Below are 15889 nucleotides of genomic sequence, written 5' to 3'. Positions count from 1 at the left end.
GGTCCAGGGGCAGCCCTGGTCCACCTCCATCCCTTTCCCTAGCCCCTATATCCAGATCAGAGGGCCTTTGCCACGCTGTCTCACATGTAAGAAGTCAGATGCCTGTGCCAACAGCTTGATGATGCAAGCTCTGCGGCAGTCACTGGTCATACTCAAACAATTTATGCCATGGCAGGTGAAGATTGGAAAGGCTTGTGTGCTGACACCTCTGCGTGCCTCCCCTCTGCACCTGTGGCTTCTCTGAAGTTCAAGGAGGAAAGGACCATCTGTCCAGTCTTTTCCCTCCACCCTGCCCACCACAAGTACTCACTGGAAGATGTTTCCTAGAGCTCTGTCCCACCTGGCTTTAGCTCTTACAAGCAGATCCCGCAGGATGCTGTCCCACTTCCTAATGCTGCTTGCAGTTCAGAAATATTTCCTGATGACCATCCCCAGTTCTTCCTGAAGAGACCTGGTAACTCCTCCTTCCACCATATTGTTCCACCTGATCCGCCCCTCTGCTCACTTTCTGTTTGCCTTTTGCAAATTCCTGAGGGATTGCTGCCTCTTCTTTGATCTTTGCTTGCTACTCGGAGTTTCATCCCCTCCTTCTGGGGCTGAAGGACCTGCTGCTCTCTGAGCAATGACATTATTCATTGATATTAGCCCCATGTGTGTGTTTTACTGACTTGGCCAAACAGTTTTTTCCACGTGATGGTGAGTGAATTGATGGCTGTCACCAAAGCAGAAGAAAATAGCTAAGCTGCAAAATGATCTGTGGAGCCAGGTGACAGTTGTGGTAAGGTGAAGGAGAAAGAAACAGACCCGTGTGCACTTACTTCAATTCTGTCTCAGTGCCCCTTTCTGCCTGATGGAGAGGGTTTCTAGGAGAGTGTGAGGCCAACACCACCCAGCGGGTTGGGACATCTTCCAAGACAGCCGCTGCTGTGGGATTGCTGTAGGACCCATATCTGCCTGGGAGCAAAACTTTGCCCTGCTCTGTCCCCTGCTGCCCCGAGCAGCCGCAGAGAAGCCTTTGGCTGTGGGAGCAGCTCAACAACGCCTTGCAGCAGAGCCAAGCATCCCCCCAGTTTGACCGTGGGAAGGATGGGAAGTGCTGCGAGGATGGTGTGGTGGGACAAAAATCACGTTCACTGGATGTTGGAATTTCTCCCCTGCTTGACTTGAATAAACCCCAGTAATTTCCTTTGCCTGTCGCGTTTGCTGTGTGCTGGATACAATCTCTGCCCGGCATGGGGCTCTACAAGTGATGGAGGCTGTGTGAGTCTTCTGACCACAGTCTGGTGCTCCCAAGTCACTAGCAGGGCGTCATTTGTATTATTTGACTTTGCAGACACTGCAGAAGTGTACAAAAGGAGCAAAGCTGAGGGGTTCAAGATGGATCCAGCACTGCTGGATCATAGGAGAGGGAGAGATAGGAGCAGAGAGAGGGAAAAGGAGGGATGGTGAGAGGACAGATGGGGGGGCAATATAAATGATAAATGTGTGGTGGGAGCCATCCACAGGGACAGAAAATGGCAGTGAGAAGGCAGGACGAAGGAAGGGGCTAGAAGTAGAGGGCAGAAGGGAGGAAAAGAAGGCATGAGGGAGGTGGGAAGCAATGTACTGGCAGAGCACCCACATTTTGGCAGGAGCCTTCTCCCCACCCCAGCAGCATCACGCTGCTCCGGAGCTGAGGTGAGCATCACTCAGCACATCAGCTTTCTCCAGTATTTTTCTGCATCATCAGGCTGCCAGAGAAGCCCAGAAAAACACTATCCAAGTAAGGCCTTTGATCAGCCTAGCACACACGGGAGGGAGAGAGCCGGTGGGATTTACATTGCTGCAATGCCGTGATTTACCACGGTGCCTGGCAGAGCTAGGCCCAGGCAGGTGGCTAACTTCACACAGCTCCAGTTTTGTCACGTAGTCGTGACATGAGTAGAGAGAGGAGAGGGACTGAGCAGGATACTCGGCTTCTCCAGTGTGCCAAGTCAACATGCCACAGGTAATCACAGCTGCCTGAGGCCATCCTCTGCGGGGATGAGACAGCTTCACCATGGGGACACAAACTCTGTGATGCCACCTACTTTGAGTGCAAGCAGGACAGATCCTGCTGCATTTGCCAGCACAGGCATAGCCCCTGAGCATCTGTCCTGTGGCTTGGGAGCTTTTGGTGATGCTGTAGGACAAGCTCAGGAATAAGAAGGGAACAAAGACAAGTCACCTGAGAGACTGGGAGAGGGGAAAGGGACTGCTTTTGCTGGCCAGGCAAGCCCTGAGGAAGGGAAAGGGACCGGCTCATGGAAGGACCTCCATGGTGAGAGGCAAGGGAGAAATCTCCATTAGCATCACACTTCCTGACCACATCCTAGGGGCTTCTCTTTCCTCCAGGAGAGGCCAGAATCGTCAGGCCCACACCTTATGTCCAGTGAGATGGTTTTCTGTTGGCAGCGAAAGAGATGAGCGTGCTCATTCAGATCCATTAAACTGAGCTCAAGCCCCCCAGAGCTCCTCAGCAATCTCCTCTGCAATCCTGCCTGGAATGCCTTGGCCACAAATCATCAGACCTGCCTCTGTCCCAGCTCAATATTTACAGTAAACTTTACATGATTGCATCAGTTGTGCTTTCCCTTAATTACATATAGTGTATAATTAGTGCTGTGTGGGGCTCCCGAGTGTCTAACTCTTAATGTGAAGCAGATCTTCACCCATAATGCCCTAAGAGCAGTGAAAGAGGGAAAGCTTGGCAGAAGTGAAAGCAGTGACATTGTGGGATGCTCCAGACTTCCATGCTGCAGCTGGGAAACAGTTACAGATCTTCATGGCAGCAGTATGTTTCAGAGTGAATACGTTTGCCCTGAACGAGGCAGATCATTCTCCTTCCATGGCAGTTCACTTCCCCCAGCCCCGCTGCCCACAGCCAGCATGTGCATGGCGATATCCCTCCTGGCAAAGCCCTGCAGGCTGACTCTCCAGGTGGAGACGCAAGGACTGGGTGCTACAGCCATCTCCATAGCCTGGAAATCTGCAGGGATCACACTGCTTGCTTTCTAGCTAACTAGAACAATGAGGTAGCTAACGCTGGGGAGCCCCAGCCAGCAGAGAGGACCCATTTACTGCCATCCCACTGATCGTCAGGAGCCAATTGCCAGCATGAGCAGTCAAACGTGAAGTTGTTGGAGGCTGCACAGCCTTGTCGGTGGTGTTCTGAGCCCCACATGGGCTGCAGAAGCTACCAGTGTCCTCACTTGTCCCCGTGCACGGTGGGATCTCAGCAAGGCAGCTGTGGTCTGGGTCCAAAGCAAAGGGGTTTTTGGGCCCATCCTTGTCCTTCGACACTCTCAGTGCTTTAGGCGTTGTACAGCGGGGCTGGGGATCATCAGGCAGCAAGAGCTTGCAGAGCTGTGGTGTGCGTGAGCAGAGCCATGAGCCCCCCCTTTTTTCTCTTCTCTTTCTGTCCCCTGCTTCTGCTTGCATAAATTTTCCCTTATTGCTCTGTCCTGCCTGCTCTTAAAATTCCCAGGTGATGTGGTATTTCTAACCCTTGCTGAAGCTGTTGCACGCCTTACTAGAGCTCAGCTCCAAGGACACCCCCTTTCTCCGTACAGAGGCCAGCCAAAGCGCTGTGTTGGGAATTATTTTTCTTTTTCCATTCAAGTGTTTGATGTTGCTTTCTGCACCTTAAGCCTCCCTCATCTCCTATCCTTGTTTCTGATTTCTCCGCCTCCTTTCCTCTGTAGTGGCTGCTGCTCCTCTGCAGCCGATGCCTTTCAGCAACATGTCCAGAGGGCTTTGCCTACCTTCCTGGGGATGGCTAGTCCTGCAGCCACCCTTTGCATGCGATGCCGTGGCTGGTGGCCAGCTCATATGGCCACAAGCAGCCTCCAGGTAACACGGATATCTGCATCGTTTCTGGGGGTGAGGCCCCGTTTCACAGCCCAAAGCATCAGAGGGAGAAGGGAACGGCGGTCAGGAGCAGTGATGCAGCACCTGGGCTGTTGCTCACCCCTGATCCTGTTCCTCCTGATCCCAGCTTGCAAAGGAAGTGGATGAGGTCCACTCTCTTCACATTGAGGTGAAGCCTAAATAAAACAGGACAGAGAAGACAGAGAGAAAACCTAGGGGAAAAAGTGCATTTAGCACGGCAAGCATCGGCAAGCCCTGGCGCCCTTCCCAAAGCTCTGCCTGGTGTTAAGCCCCAATTTTGGGGAGTACAAGAATGGGAAGGGCAGATGCTGAGCCTGGCTTGGGGAGGCTCTGGAGCCAGGAGGGAATTCCTGTCTGCCCAGTAACAGCGTACATGCTCCAACTGGTTTCACGGCTCGAAGGTAGAGGTGAAGAAAGGGTGTTATGTCCTTGATATAAAGCCGGGTTTAATTAAAACTGAAGGAGCTTGATTGCTGTTTTCCACACAGCCTCCCCTCAGACTGATTATCATTCTGCAGTCTCTGCTCCCAGCTTCTCACCTTAATTAATGACTCCTTGCTTATATTTTCTTTCCTACTTGTCATCACTTGGGCTGACGAGCTTGGCTTTAACCCTGCAGAGGCTGGTTTGCCACACCAGCTGAGTGCAGCCGTGCTGGGAGCTGGCACAGGGCAGAGGGAACAGGAGAGGCAAGGGCAGGTTGGGGCTTTGCGGCTAGTGGTTGGCACCAGCTTCCCTGTAAGCCAGGCATAACTACCCTCTGCGGACCAACTTAGTCCTGCCAGTTGTGTGCCAGTTCTGGTGCCCGGGCATCTCCTCAGCGTGCGTGCCATGAGCCTGATGCTGCTGGGAGGTGTCAGACCCAGGTACCAAGATGCTGATGTGCAAATCCGGCAGCCCTGGGAGGGATTTCCCTCTCTTCAGACACGTGGGCTGGGGGAGACGGAAGGCCAGGGGAAGCTGTTACAAGGACGGTTCCTAATTCCCTGGCAGAGCAATGGGCTCAAGTGCTGCCCTTGTGCTTGTGGGAACAGGACCTTGTACAGACGCTCTGCCAACAGCCGGGACGGCACTGCGAATGCACCTCACAGCACGACAGCCTTGCTGGCCAGAGAGGTGATGGTGTGATGGGGTGGTCAGGGCACGTAGCACTATTACCTATAGGGAATTCTGCTTATTTGCTTTTGGGTTTAGATGGTGGTTCCTAATCAATGGCCAGCCTTAGCTGTTTGCCAGCTAATTATTTTAATTCTTCCAACAACCATGTGCTCTCTTCCCCTCTCAGAGCTTTCAGAAAAGCCCAGAGGAACGCTGTTTGCCATATCTCCTTTATCAGCTTCCTAATCAAAACTGCTGGCTCTTCCACCTAGTTGCCCCACGGGCCCCGAGTTGCCTGGGGCTGCTCTCCCACGCTGGCCAAAGCAAGCCACGAAGAAAATGCACAAAGAAAGCATCTTTCTGCAAGTATCTTTCCATGACGGAGGAGATCTGTCTTGCTCACAGAATGAGCGGAGGAAGCAGATGAAAGGGTGGGAAGTTTGCCAGAGATGCTTCATGGGGCTTCTTTAGCAGCACAGATAATTACGATGATGGATTTGGAGTCTGCTAGAAAGGCAAAGGTGGAAGAAGTAATGGAGTTCAATGTTGGCTTGATACCCTGGAGTTTAATTATTTCAGCTACTGAAGAGTGGAACGGATTCTTGATGTTTGCACATACTGCAGCGTGCGCTTTGCATTGGTGAGTGGCTGCTTCAGAGGAAGGCCTTTTGCTTAATAACATCCATGCAGCTTTGCTGGGAGGCTTTGTTCAGGGCTGTTGCTTCTGCTCTGGGTCCTCAGTGAGACACAAGCAGGTTTTCAGTCTTCACTTGCTTGGATGAGCCACATCCTCAACCTGGCTGGTTTTGGTTGTGTCTTACAGCACAGTAGTGGCTGCAGAGCCAAGGAGGTTGCTGCTGGGTTCAGTGGCTGGAGATTCAGCGCGTCACTGCAGAGCCGTGCTCTGAACGAGGAGGGGGAATGGAGTGTATTTGGAGGCCAGGTAGTGGTGAGGGGGAAGCAGAGCCTTGGGTAAAGTCCTGGTTGACATTATGGCCCCAAGGAGGGGGATACACCACCACTCAGGAAGGGACCTGGAAGGTATGTTTGATGGTGTAGCACAAGGAAAATGAGGAGGTTGGACTGAGTTTAATGGTAAAATAAGTAACAGAGGGAAACCTGTGCTGTTGTTTCCATTCTCCATTACTGCAGCAGAAATCCGTGGGAGATGCAGAAAGCTGCCACCAACCTCACACCTATGGGTTGTGCAGGGAAATCTGTGGCCCAGGGTGCAAGGGCAGGGGGAAAAGCTGCTGAGAAAGGCCAAAGACTCTAGGCCAGAAGCACCGGGAAAAGCAGACAGTGCCAGTAAACAGCTCCCAGCACAGGGTGAAGCCACATTTTCTTCGTCCCCTGGAACAGTTTTTTCTCCTTCTTTCCCTCCCCACCACTTAACTCTTTTGAGATACAGCTGCTGAGCATGGCAGGGTAATCAAGGCTTTGGCATGACAAGCTGGCACAAAGAAACCTAAAACTTTTCTCAGTCCAGTGCCAAAACACATGACATTGCTCTCAGCAGCACAGTGCTTCAACCCGGAGGCAGGAAAGTAGGGCTGAAGGACTGACTGTGGCGATTCCTACGTGATGCTTATTTTCCCCCCTGAAAACCAGATCCTCTTTTCTCTTTCTTATCTGGTGTTACTGCTAAAGTAGCGGCAAAACTTCCTACAAACCCACTCCTTTTATTTGCCTGAGCTCATTGTGCCAGTCTCCAGGGGACCGCCAGCGCTGCCTCAGCTCCCACAAAGGGAGCAGCGCTGCGAAAGAGGCAAGACAAACGCTCCCGGCTGGCTGCAGCACCCCCACCTTTTTTCCCCTGAGTGCACGGTCAGGAGCAGTCATGAAAACTCCAGTGCCAGGCAAGACAAAGGCCTGAAGAGCTTTGGACAATAACATCACGTGGGCTCAGGCTAAAAGCTTCACTCTGAGTCCCAGCTAGGTGTACTCCTGGTTTTGAGGAAAGCTTCCAAGCTGCGTCGTTAGCAGACAACATCAGCAACCGACTGCAGCAATAAACAGGATTTCAGCTGCCTGCTCTTCAGGCACCTTAATGGTCTCCTCAGCAACAAGGCTGTTGAGTGCAGAAGTGGTGACAGACAGGTGTACACAGACACAAAGACAGGGCTGTGAAGAGAGGAAGGAGCAAGGTGAATAAAGACTGGACACAAAGGTCACCCTCTCCTCACACAGGGACCACCCTGGAAATTTTCTATCCTGCCCAGATGCCCCTCCCCAGCCCCTCATCCCCTTGCTGTCTCTTCACAGCACAGCCATTTTATCTGACATGGGGCAAGGCACAAGTTCAGCTGCCTTCTCCCCACCAGCTCCATACGTATGCAGGAGTGCAGACTAGGCAAGGCTGGTTTTCCTCTTTGCAAAACATCCCACCTTCCAGCTTGAAGCAATCCTGCTGAGATTCTCTTTCCTCTCTTCGTACAGTTTCACAGCAACTAACTAGATTTAAGCTTTGTATTTCTTGGCTGTGGGAGTCAAGATCAGAAGGTGAGTCAGCAACCATGTACTTCGATATGCAAACAGACTGGTGTTTGAATTCAAACAACTTTGCCTTGTCACTTCTAATCTCAGTACTGGATTTGACAGTAGCAGTTACCAAGTCCAGTGCTGTGCCTGGGGCCTGGAACGCATATAAAGGAAGAGGAATGAGCCTCTCTGAAGAGAGAGAACTTGGCTGAGGAGTCTGAAAAGGCTGACAGGATTTTATTGAAGTTCAAAATACAAAAAGGTCAGATTGTCTCCCACCTCCTCGGTATCCTTCCCATCCAGCATATCATAACAAAGCATCGGTATTCACAGTGACAGCTCCAGCCAAACCGCAAGACCATTAGTCCCAGCCATGGCCTCCAGCATCTCATGGATGAACCCATCTAAAAGCCATGCATACTTCTGTTATCCCAGCTTTGAACACGGAGGTCCGCTTAGCCTCTTCCTGGACAAGAGGCCAGATATTAGAGAACATGCTGACCGAAGGTCTCTGGAGAATGCTCCAAACTGTGGCTGTTGCATGGTTAAGCTGAATCCTATGAATGAACACTTCCAAAACAGCGATTCCTAAGCTGTGGGATGGGTATTGCTACCAGCATACCATGTCATTTAGGTGTGGGACACAGGCGGGAACTCAGATTGGGCATGTTCTTGTCACCCAGCTGCTATTCGCACCCTACCGACAAGATTTATGGATCCCTGCTCCAAAACAAAGCTATCTACATCTTCGTTACTAACCACAGTGGGGCAGAAGCAAAAGGTTAGCAAGGGCAGTTCCCTGCATCCTTCATAGCTGCATCACTTCAGGCTCCCAGCAGAGGTCATAACTCGTTCCTCATGCTGCACTTAAGGTCCTACAGCAGCACTTCTCTATTACAAGCAAGAAACACAGTATGGGTCAGCTCTGGGTCTGGTGCTGCTGAGGCAGCTGTAAGTCCACCTCCAGCCCAATAATGTGGCTGAATATACAGCACCTCCTGCTGCAACTGGACCTCTTGCCCGAGACCGCCAGTAATAGGAAAAACAAAAGTCAGTTATGGTAAGGTTTTTTTGCAAGATGTAGATGTCTGCCTAAAACTGCGTTAGGATTAAGTCACGCCCCAAACCTTATTCTTGTATCTAGGCAGCTCTGACTTGCTAGCTGTCTATCTGGGCATTTTTTTTTTGCAAGTGTTTCACTGTAGTATTTAAGCACTAACTTGCAGCAGCGATTTAAAAAAAAAAAAAAAAAACAGTGAAAGCTGTTTGTCTAGTGATTAAAAGCTTTGTATCTCATTTGTAACCAGACAGCTTCTCTGCCCTCTGACCACAGGCTCTGGGGAAGGTTAGGATTAAGCCTCGGTGTGTGTTTCTCAAGGCAGTATATTTGCTCAGCTGGTAGCATGCAGAATTAAGTGTGTGTTGCTCTCACGGCACAAAGCCTTCTGTTGTCCAAGGCATCCACTTTCTCCCCCATACAATCAAGTACTGCGGAGGTGGCAAAAGGTGCCTGTTCCCAGCATTTCTGTGCTTCTGGCCAGCTGCTGAGCGCACTAGTCAGGGCTGGTGATTGTACATGGCATCAGCCACCCCCTACAGTGAGCTGAAGTGCTTAGGAGAAGGCAGAGTATCTCAGGAAGGGGTATCCTATTCAGCACCAGCCCATCTGATAAAAAGAAGAGCAGCTCTTTTTTTCTAGAAGTCTCAGCTGCAGCACTCTGTTGTCCAAAGCCTGCTGCCTCCCCACGAGGCAGCTGTGGCAGCACCCACAGGGACAGTCTGAGCACCACCAGAGAGTGGATCTAGCAGGAACAGCCACTGGCGGCAACATTTTTTCAGTGATCTGGGAAGCAAGCTTCAGCTTCCTCTTTTTCTCTCTTAGGCTTCTCCTCCTGCATCAGGAAGACGACTTGGAAGCCAATTACCTCTTCTCCATCTTCTGCATCTGCAAGCTGAGTGATGTGAAGCTGGCCAGGAGGTCTGTAACCTCATCCACCTGACAGAATACAGTTGGCCGTTAGGCAAAGGAATGCAGTTGTGCAGTTGACCACCAACACAGAAGAAACCCCCATGCAGCAGGGACCACCCTTACACCAGGACTGCCAGTAATGCCCATGCTGAGCTTACACTAGGACATGATCCCTTTGGTCCCACAATCGTGTAGAAAGGCTCCGGTCCTCACAGTCAAACAAGTCCTAATCTAGGGCAATGGGAGCTTCTCCCCATTCCTCAAGGAGGTTGATGCTTGACCTCCACCTCATGTGATTTAGCCAGCCCTTAAAATAGAAGCATGTTGCTGCAGTACCCAGAACTCAACAATGGTATGGCCTGTTTCTAAGGGCCAATCTTTTGTAGACAAAACCCAAACAGGCCCTACAACCCTGCGTTGCTGTACTGATCCTGGCCTTAAAATGCCTGTGCCCTCAGCACATCTGATCGCCAGCTTCTCTGCTGAACTGCCAGGCACAGCGATGCTTTCTGCATTTTGAATTCCAACCTAAAGGAGTACCACAAGTCATCACATAACTTGGCCACTTTACCCAATGTGAGCAAGAACACTTCCATAACCGCGTCTTCAGTGTCACTTTGCTCATGCAGGTGCATTCTCCTAAACACAGAAGTCACAACACAAGTAGGTGACTCATGGTAGCTCAACGCTGCCTACCTGCTCCTTTGTGCTAGTCATCTGTAACCTGGAGCAGAGGTCATCCAGCTGTTCCTTTTGCTCGTGCCTCCCCAGACGGTCCAGGTATTCCCGCAACATCTGGATAATCTGAAACCAACAGGCATAAGAGGCAAACATCAGACAGTTGCACCAGGCTGGGATGTTTTTACAGGAAAAAATAAATTACAGTTAAATTGCCAAGCACAGCCTTGACACTGCGGTACGTGGCAGACTACATGATCCATAGAGAGGAACACATGCAAAGCAACCGGAGAGCACTAATGGCAGCATCAGAGCCCAGTGAGTCACCAGAGGTGTTGATCAGCCACAGATGGACTAGTTGTGATCCCTGTGCCTGGTTTAAGAACAGGGAAGAAAGACAGGCCCAGCTGAAGAAGCATAAGGACTAGCCCTGAAAGCACCAAGCTTTTCTTTATGGCCAGCTAGCTTCCCTCAGTGTGAGGAGCAGGGACTTCCCACTCCAGAAGGATGTGCTTGTGCACTGAAGATGAAAATCCTTGTGACTCCTATATAGGTCCTGAAGTGAGGCCCACATCTCATGCATTTGTGATGCCACCCTGTGACTGCTTTCCTATCCCATGCCTCCACGTATCAGAGCAGGGCAGACAGCGCTAGGTGTGCAGAGTCCCTGCTGGAAAGTGCACGCCATGGCTACAGGCCCACGCTGTGGTCCCTCTCCTGCCACAAGGCATCTGTCTCACATGGCAGCTGAAGACAAGAGAGTGCTCCCTACAGCCCGAGAATTAAGACATTCAACGCATCCTTGGCCTACCAGAGCCAAGAGAGGTCCTGTAAAAATTCAGAGTAGCAGTTGGGAAAAAGGAAGGTCTCTGAAAATAGAATGAAAAAGTCAAACTCTCCCCAGAGCAGCTAACAGCCTACAGACAGGTTATTTAAATAAAGGGTGCAGGAGACTGCCAGGGGCCTTACCACATCATGGGACTGTTTCTTTTACCTGTTTCACTTCGAGACGTACGGCCTCCAGGCTGTGGGAGAGTCCTTCCTGCAGGATGTTTAGCTTTGATTTAGCAAGGTGCAGTGGGGTTCTGCCAGCTCGATCTAAGGCATCAACTCTGGCCCCTGCAAGATGCATGAGCAAGGACAGAATGTGAGATCTGTCTTCGAGATTTAAGTGTCCTTGGGGAGTATCAACAGGGGCAGGGCAGGAGAAGGACAGGCTGTAATTGTTATAGAGGAAATGTTACCTCCGCGCAGCAGCGTGGTGATGACAGGAACGTGGTTCGTGCAGGCAGCTGGGGAGGGAAAACACAGGACACACAACTCAGAGGTACTAGCAGACAACAAAGAAATTTCTGCTCAGGTGTGGAGCTTGCCGCTTCCCAAACGGCGCTCTGCCATGAGAAAGAGGAACAGCCCAACTGTTAAGGGTAACCTCATGCTCAAGCCTAAGTATTCTATCTGGAACAAAAATGCTCCTTGGGGCTGGCAGAGGGAAGGAAATGCATTTTCTCTACCTCTGACCCTTAAACCTTCATAAGGAGCAAAGCTAATGAAATGCAAAGAGTCCCTCCTAGGTCCTTAAAGCTGGGGATGCATATTGTGATGCACAGGAAAGAGGAAGGTAGAGAGGAAAGAAACAGCAAGGCGGTGTTCACCTCACCACTCTGCATGCAAAGCTCACCTGTGTGGCACTTACCCAAGTGTAAGGGGGTGTTTCCCAGCCCATCTCTCTGGTTCGGGTCAGCCCCATGGTCCAGAAGCAGTTGTACTGGGAACAAGGAAACAGAGCCATGTCAGTTTCTTCCCTCTGTCCCACAGGTCAGGCCCACACGGGCAGCAGCCACCAAGCTGCCTTAGGGATGCTTCTGCTCAGCTCATCAACTTTCTCCCAGAAACAGGGGACGGAGGTTTGCGCAGCAATGCAGAAGGACCCAGCACAAAGCCAGGCAGTGCCACTGCCCCGGGCTCCCAGAGGGGAAGAACTGGGACTAAGGACACCCTTCCTCTGCACCAATACAGCCCTAGAGCTGGGAGCTGCTGCTCCCCCTTCAGCAGGAGGACAATGACAACCTCTGGAGCCAGAGTTCAGCTGGCAACTTTGCCAGAACACAGCAATCTCTGTCACGTCCTGAACCAAAATAAAGAGCACCCCTTGAAATCTCTGCCACAGAGAAGTCGGATGACAGAACTCCCCCTCCCCACTCACCAATGTGATCGTTGCCGTTGCAGGAGGCAAAGTGCAGGGCTGTCCGGCCTTTGTCGTCCGCAGCACAGGGGTCAGTTCCATCCTCCAAGAGTTGCTGCACTGACAGTGCCAAGAAGGAGAAGAGAGCGGGTAAGTTGAAGGGGCACCTGCTCAGAAAGCCGTAATGCTACCCACTCTTCTACAGTTAGATACACACTCTGCCACCTATCAAGTCAACTGGACTTGAACCAGCTCCAGCCAGCATCCCGGCTCAGCAGAACCAGCCTAGGCAGCGTACCCTCCACCCTCTGTTACAGCCTTCACCAGATTCCATGTACTGCCAAAAAAAGATAAGCCAACAGCTGTAATGGCTAAGACTAAGGATCCATCTAGCCAAGTTTTCAAGTTCCAAGGACAATCAGCAGCAAACACCTACAGAAGAGTATAAAAGACAGCAAGGAAGTGGGGCTAACTCTCACAGCCTTTAGTCAGCTGCATCTCAGGCACTTCCCAAGCTAGTATTAGCATCCTGAGGTTACTATCCCTCCATGGGCTTTCTCCATAGATTTACACAATCATCTTCTGCATCTGTGTAAACTTTTCACATTAACATGGACCCATGGTGAGAAGTTTCACAGTGTAAGCACATGCAGTGAGAAAAGTCACCTCTTCACACCTCTTTTGAATATGCCCCTTCCTAGATTCATCTGAAACTCCTAATTTTTGCCATGCTAATGCTGACTACTGTTTGGGAAGTAGGCAGGTGAGCACACCAACCTGCCAACAGCAGTGCAAATATACCCCTAGGAGATGATATATTGAAGTGAGCTAGTGAACAGCCTGAATAGCCACACCATCATCTACTCACATGTGTTCCCCCTTGCTTTTCCACCCAGCTACTTCTTCAATACCACCACCACTGGCACTTCTTGTAACCTGAACTACCTCTTTTTCTCAGATAAGAAGGAAAAAACTGCTCACGCAGAAGACAGAGAAATTAGTATGACTCTCCAGTATTGGGTATAACAAAGGCAAAGAGTCCAGTAAAGGCTGAAAAGATTAGGGGCATAAAAGTAGCATCTATAGCAACATGTGTAAGGGCAACTGTAAGAGCTATTACTCCTGTTGTTTTGCGATTATCATGATATAGTAATCACTGTGTAAAATGAAGCTCACTCTGTAGCTGTTAAAAATACCGACAGATTCACCACATTTTGAGATCTTTAACAGTATATCCTACAACCGTAAAGAAGGGCAAGACAAGAAACTAGATAGCCCAGACCACTGAAAGTCACCATTCTCCTCAGCTTCCAGAGGCAGAATTATAGTCACATTTGAATTTCTTCCTGTATACCTACTGCTTTAAGTGTGGTACAGAAGTAAAAGGAACACCTGAAGATGTGGAAGTAGCATTAAAGGGGGATGTTTGATACTCCAGAAGACAGGGCAACTGACAGTGCCACCAGTGAGAACCATTAATGGGGAATGCTTTACCTAGTCCTTCCCTGGAGCCAGTAGGAAATGACATAACCTCTCCGATCCAGTGCCCCCACAGGAAACAGCAAAGACTTTTTACTTGTTGATGAAGAATAAATTCATCATCAGACACTTCCTCAAGTTGCAGAGTACACAAAACACAGCAGGATTGTAAACAGGGGAACCTGTGTATCAAATACAGGTGTAAAACTCTAAGATGGATCGAAACGAAGACTTTCATAAAGCCTGATTCTTTCATTCTTCTTCTTGACTTGGTGACTGAAGCCAACCAAACCTTTCTGTACTGACAGAGCTCACAGAGTGACCTTATCCATCAGTTCATGAAACAAGGTGTATTGTGGAGCCAAAGGGTGAAGCATGCCAGACAAATGCCTGTAGAAACTGGGAATTTCTACAAGTCAAAACAGTTTCCAATTCTGTTCACAGAATGGCCTGATGAACAGTTAGGGGACAATATAGTCTAAAGGGCTGAGAGGACAGTACAGTCTAAAGAGGGACAATAAGGGGCAAATAACATATACCAATATTGCTGCTGAACACTTCATATCAAACCTCACCTAATCTACATTACGGAGAGGTAAAGGGAGTCATGGACAGGCCACGAGCCTTCTCTGAAGTCACTGTGAGAGGCAGAGTCCAGCACTGGTCCTGGTTCCGATCTACTGGGTCACACTGTCTCATCACACAGGATATGGCTTAGATAATCATAACTTTTCCACCATACTAAAACACTACTTTCTTGCTGCTTACAATTGGGCAAAAGCTACATACCAAAAAAGTGCAGTGCTGATTTAGCTTGAGGCAGTTGGAAAACTAACACTATGAACCAGAGGCAGTGAAAAAGTGAGTATTATAACCAGCCTCACTCAGAGAATGAAACAAGGCTCCAGAAAAGCAGTTTCTAGATTTGCAGCATCCAAAGCACCATGTCCGCAAACTATCAGCGCCCTCCTCCTCCTCTCCTAAAATAGAGGTCCTTGACAAAACTGCCCTTCCAGGAAAAGATCTCAAGTAGGACTGGCAGAAGCCTTACCTGTGTCCAAGTCGTTGCTATTGGCAGCTTCACGCAGCCTTTTCAGAGCTACGGAGGAAAAAAAGCAGTTACTGGAAGGCACAGAGGAAAAAGGAGTGGTTCCCTACTGAAACATCCCATTCTGGCACTCGAGCCCCGGTGCCAGGCCCAAACCACGCTGGTGCTGGCTCAGCCCAGAGAGGAGGAAGCAGGACATCAAGATGCCAGGTAAGAAGCACTCTCCTTGTCTCCTCCTGAGGCCGGCCACAGGCCCTCCCACTCCCTATGAGCTTTGTCCCCTGGCAGAAGCAAGGGTGTCTTCCCAAGCCGCCCACCAAACAGATCCGACCTCCTTCCAGAGGCCCCGCACACAGGAAAGTCGAAGCTTTGCCTCTCCTCCCCGCCGAGGCCCGGCTGGCAGCATGGCTGCTCCCCGTGCGAGGGACGGGCCATCCCTAGGAGAGGCGCTCCCCGCCGCTCTCCGCTCACCGTGGCTCTCCTTGCCCGTAGGCCCCAGCCGGCGGTGGAGGCGGGCGGCCCTGCGCAGGCGTCGGGCCGGGATCTTGCCCGCGGGCTCCTCCCGCTGCCACAGGACGTGCAGATAGCCGAGGGGGGCGCCCGGCACAGGCCCCAACACCAGCCCAGGCCCCAGCTCTGGCTCTGACGCCGGCTCCTGCTCCAGCTCCTGCTCCGGCCCCGGCCCTGCTGCGGCCCCGCCGTCGCCCTCCATCGCCTCACGGGCCGGGCCGGGCCCGGCCAAGCCAGGCCAGGCCGCTGGGAGGGGGGAGAGGAAGGTCGTCGCTATAGCAACGGGGCGGTCCGTGTCCTCTCGGCCAATCAGAGGCGCCGCAGCCCTGTGGGTACAGCCAATGGGGATGTAGAAGGAGTAGGTAGAAGGAAAGCGAAGAGAGACGCGAGGCGGGAGGCAGAGGCGGTGCCCAGGAAGGACTGACGGGGAAGCACGCTCTCCAATCAGAGCAAGGGCGGGTCATAGGCCGCATCATCCCATGGCAGCTCAGCAGTCTGAAGACAGACAGTTGTTTCAACCAGTAGAAGGACG

The 15889-nt window shown here is 51.1% G+C and overlaps 1 protein-coding gene across 1 annotated transcript; it reads right to left on the bottom strand.

Moving 5' to 3' along the window:
- Positions 1 to 7710: 7710 nt before the first annotated feature.
- Positions 7711 to 15748, bottom strand: ANKRD54 (ankyrin repeat domain 54). The gene is made up of 8 exons (XM_054839400.1): positions 15319 to 15748; positions 14851 to 14898; positions 12342 to 12440; positions 11832 to 11903; positions 11380 to 11427; positions 11130 to 11254; positions 10154 to 10261; positions 7711 to 9484 (listed from the first exon to the last, which is right to left on the bottom strand). Exons 1-8 carry the CDS (start codon positions 15557 to 15559, stop codon positions 9410 to 9412), a joined length of 816 nt encoding a protein of 271 aa, XP_054695375.1. The 5' UTR covers positions 15560 to 15748; the 3' UTR covers positions 7711 to 9409.
- Positions 15749 to 15889: the final 141 nt, after the last annotated feature.

Source organism: Grus americana, chromosome 1 (assembly GCF_028858705.1).
Source record: "Grus americana isolate bGruAme1 chromosome 1, bGruAme1.mat, whole genome shotgun sequence".
Taxonomy (NCBI): domain Eukaryota; kingdom Metazoa; phylum Chordata; class Aves; order Gruiformes; family Gruidae; genus Grus; species Grus americana.
Note: the sequence above shows the minus strand (reverse complement) of the source record. Positions and strands in the feature narration are given on the sequence as shown.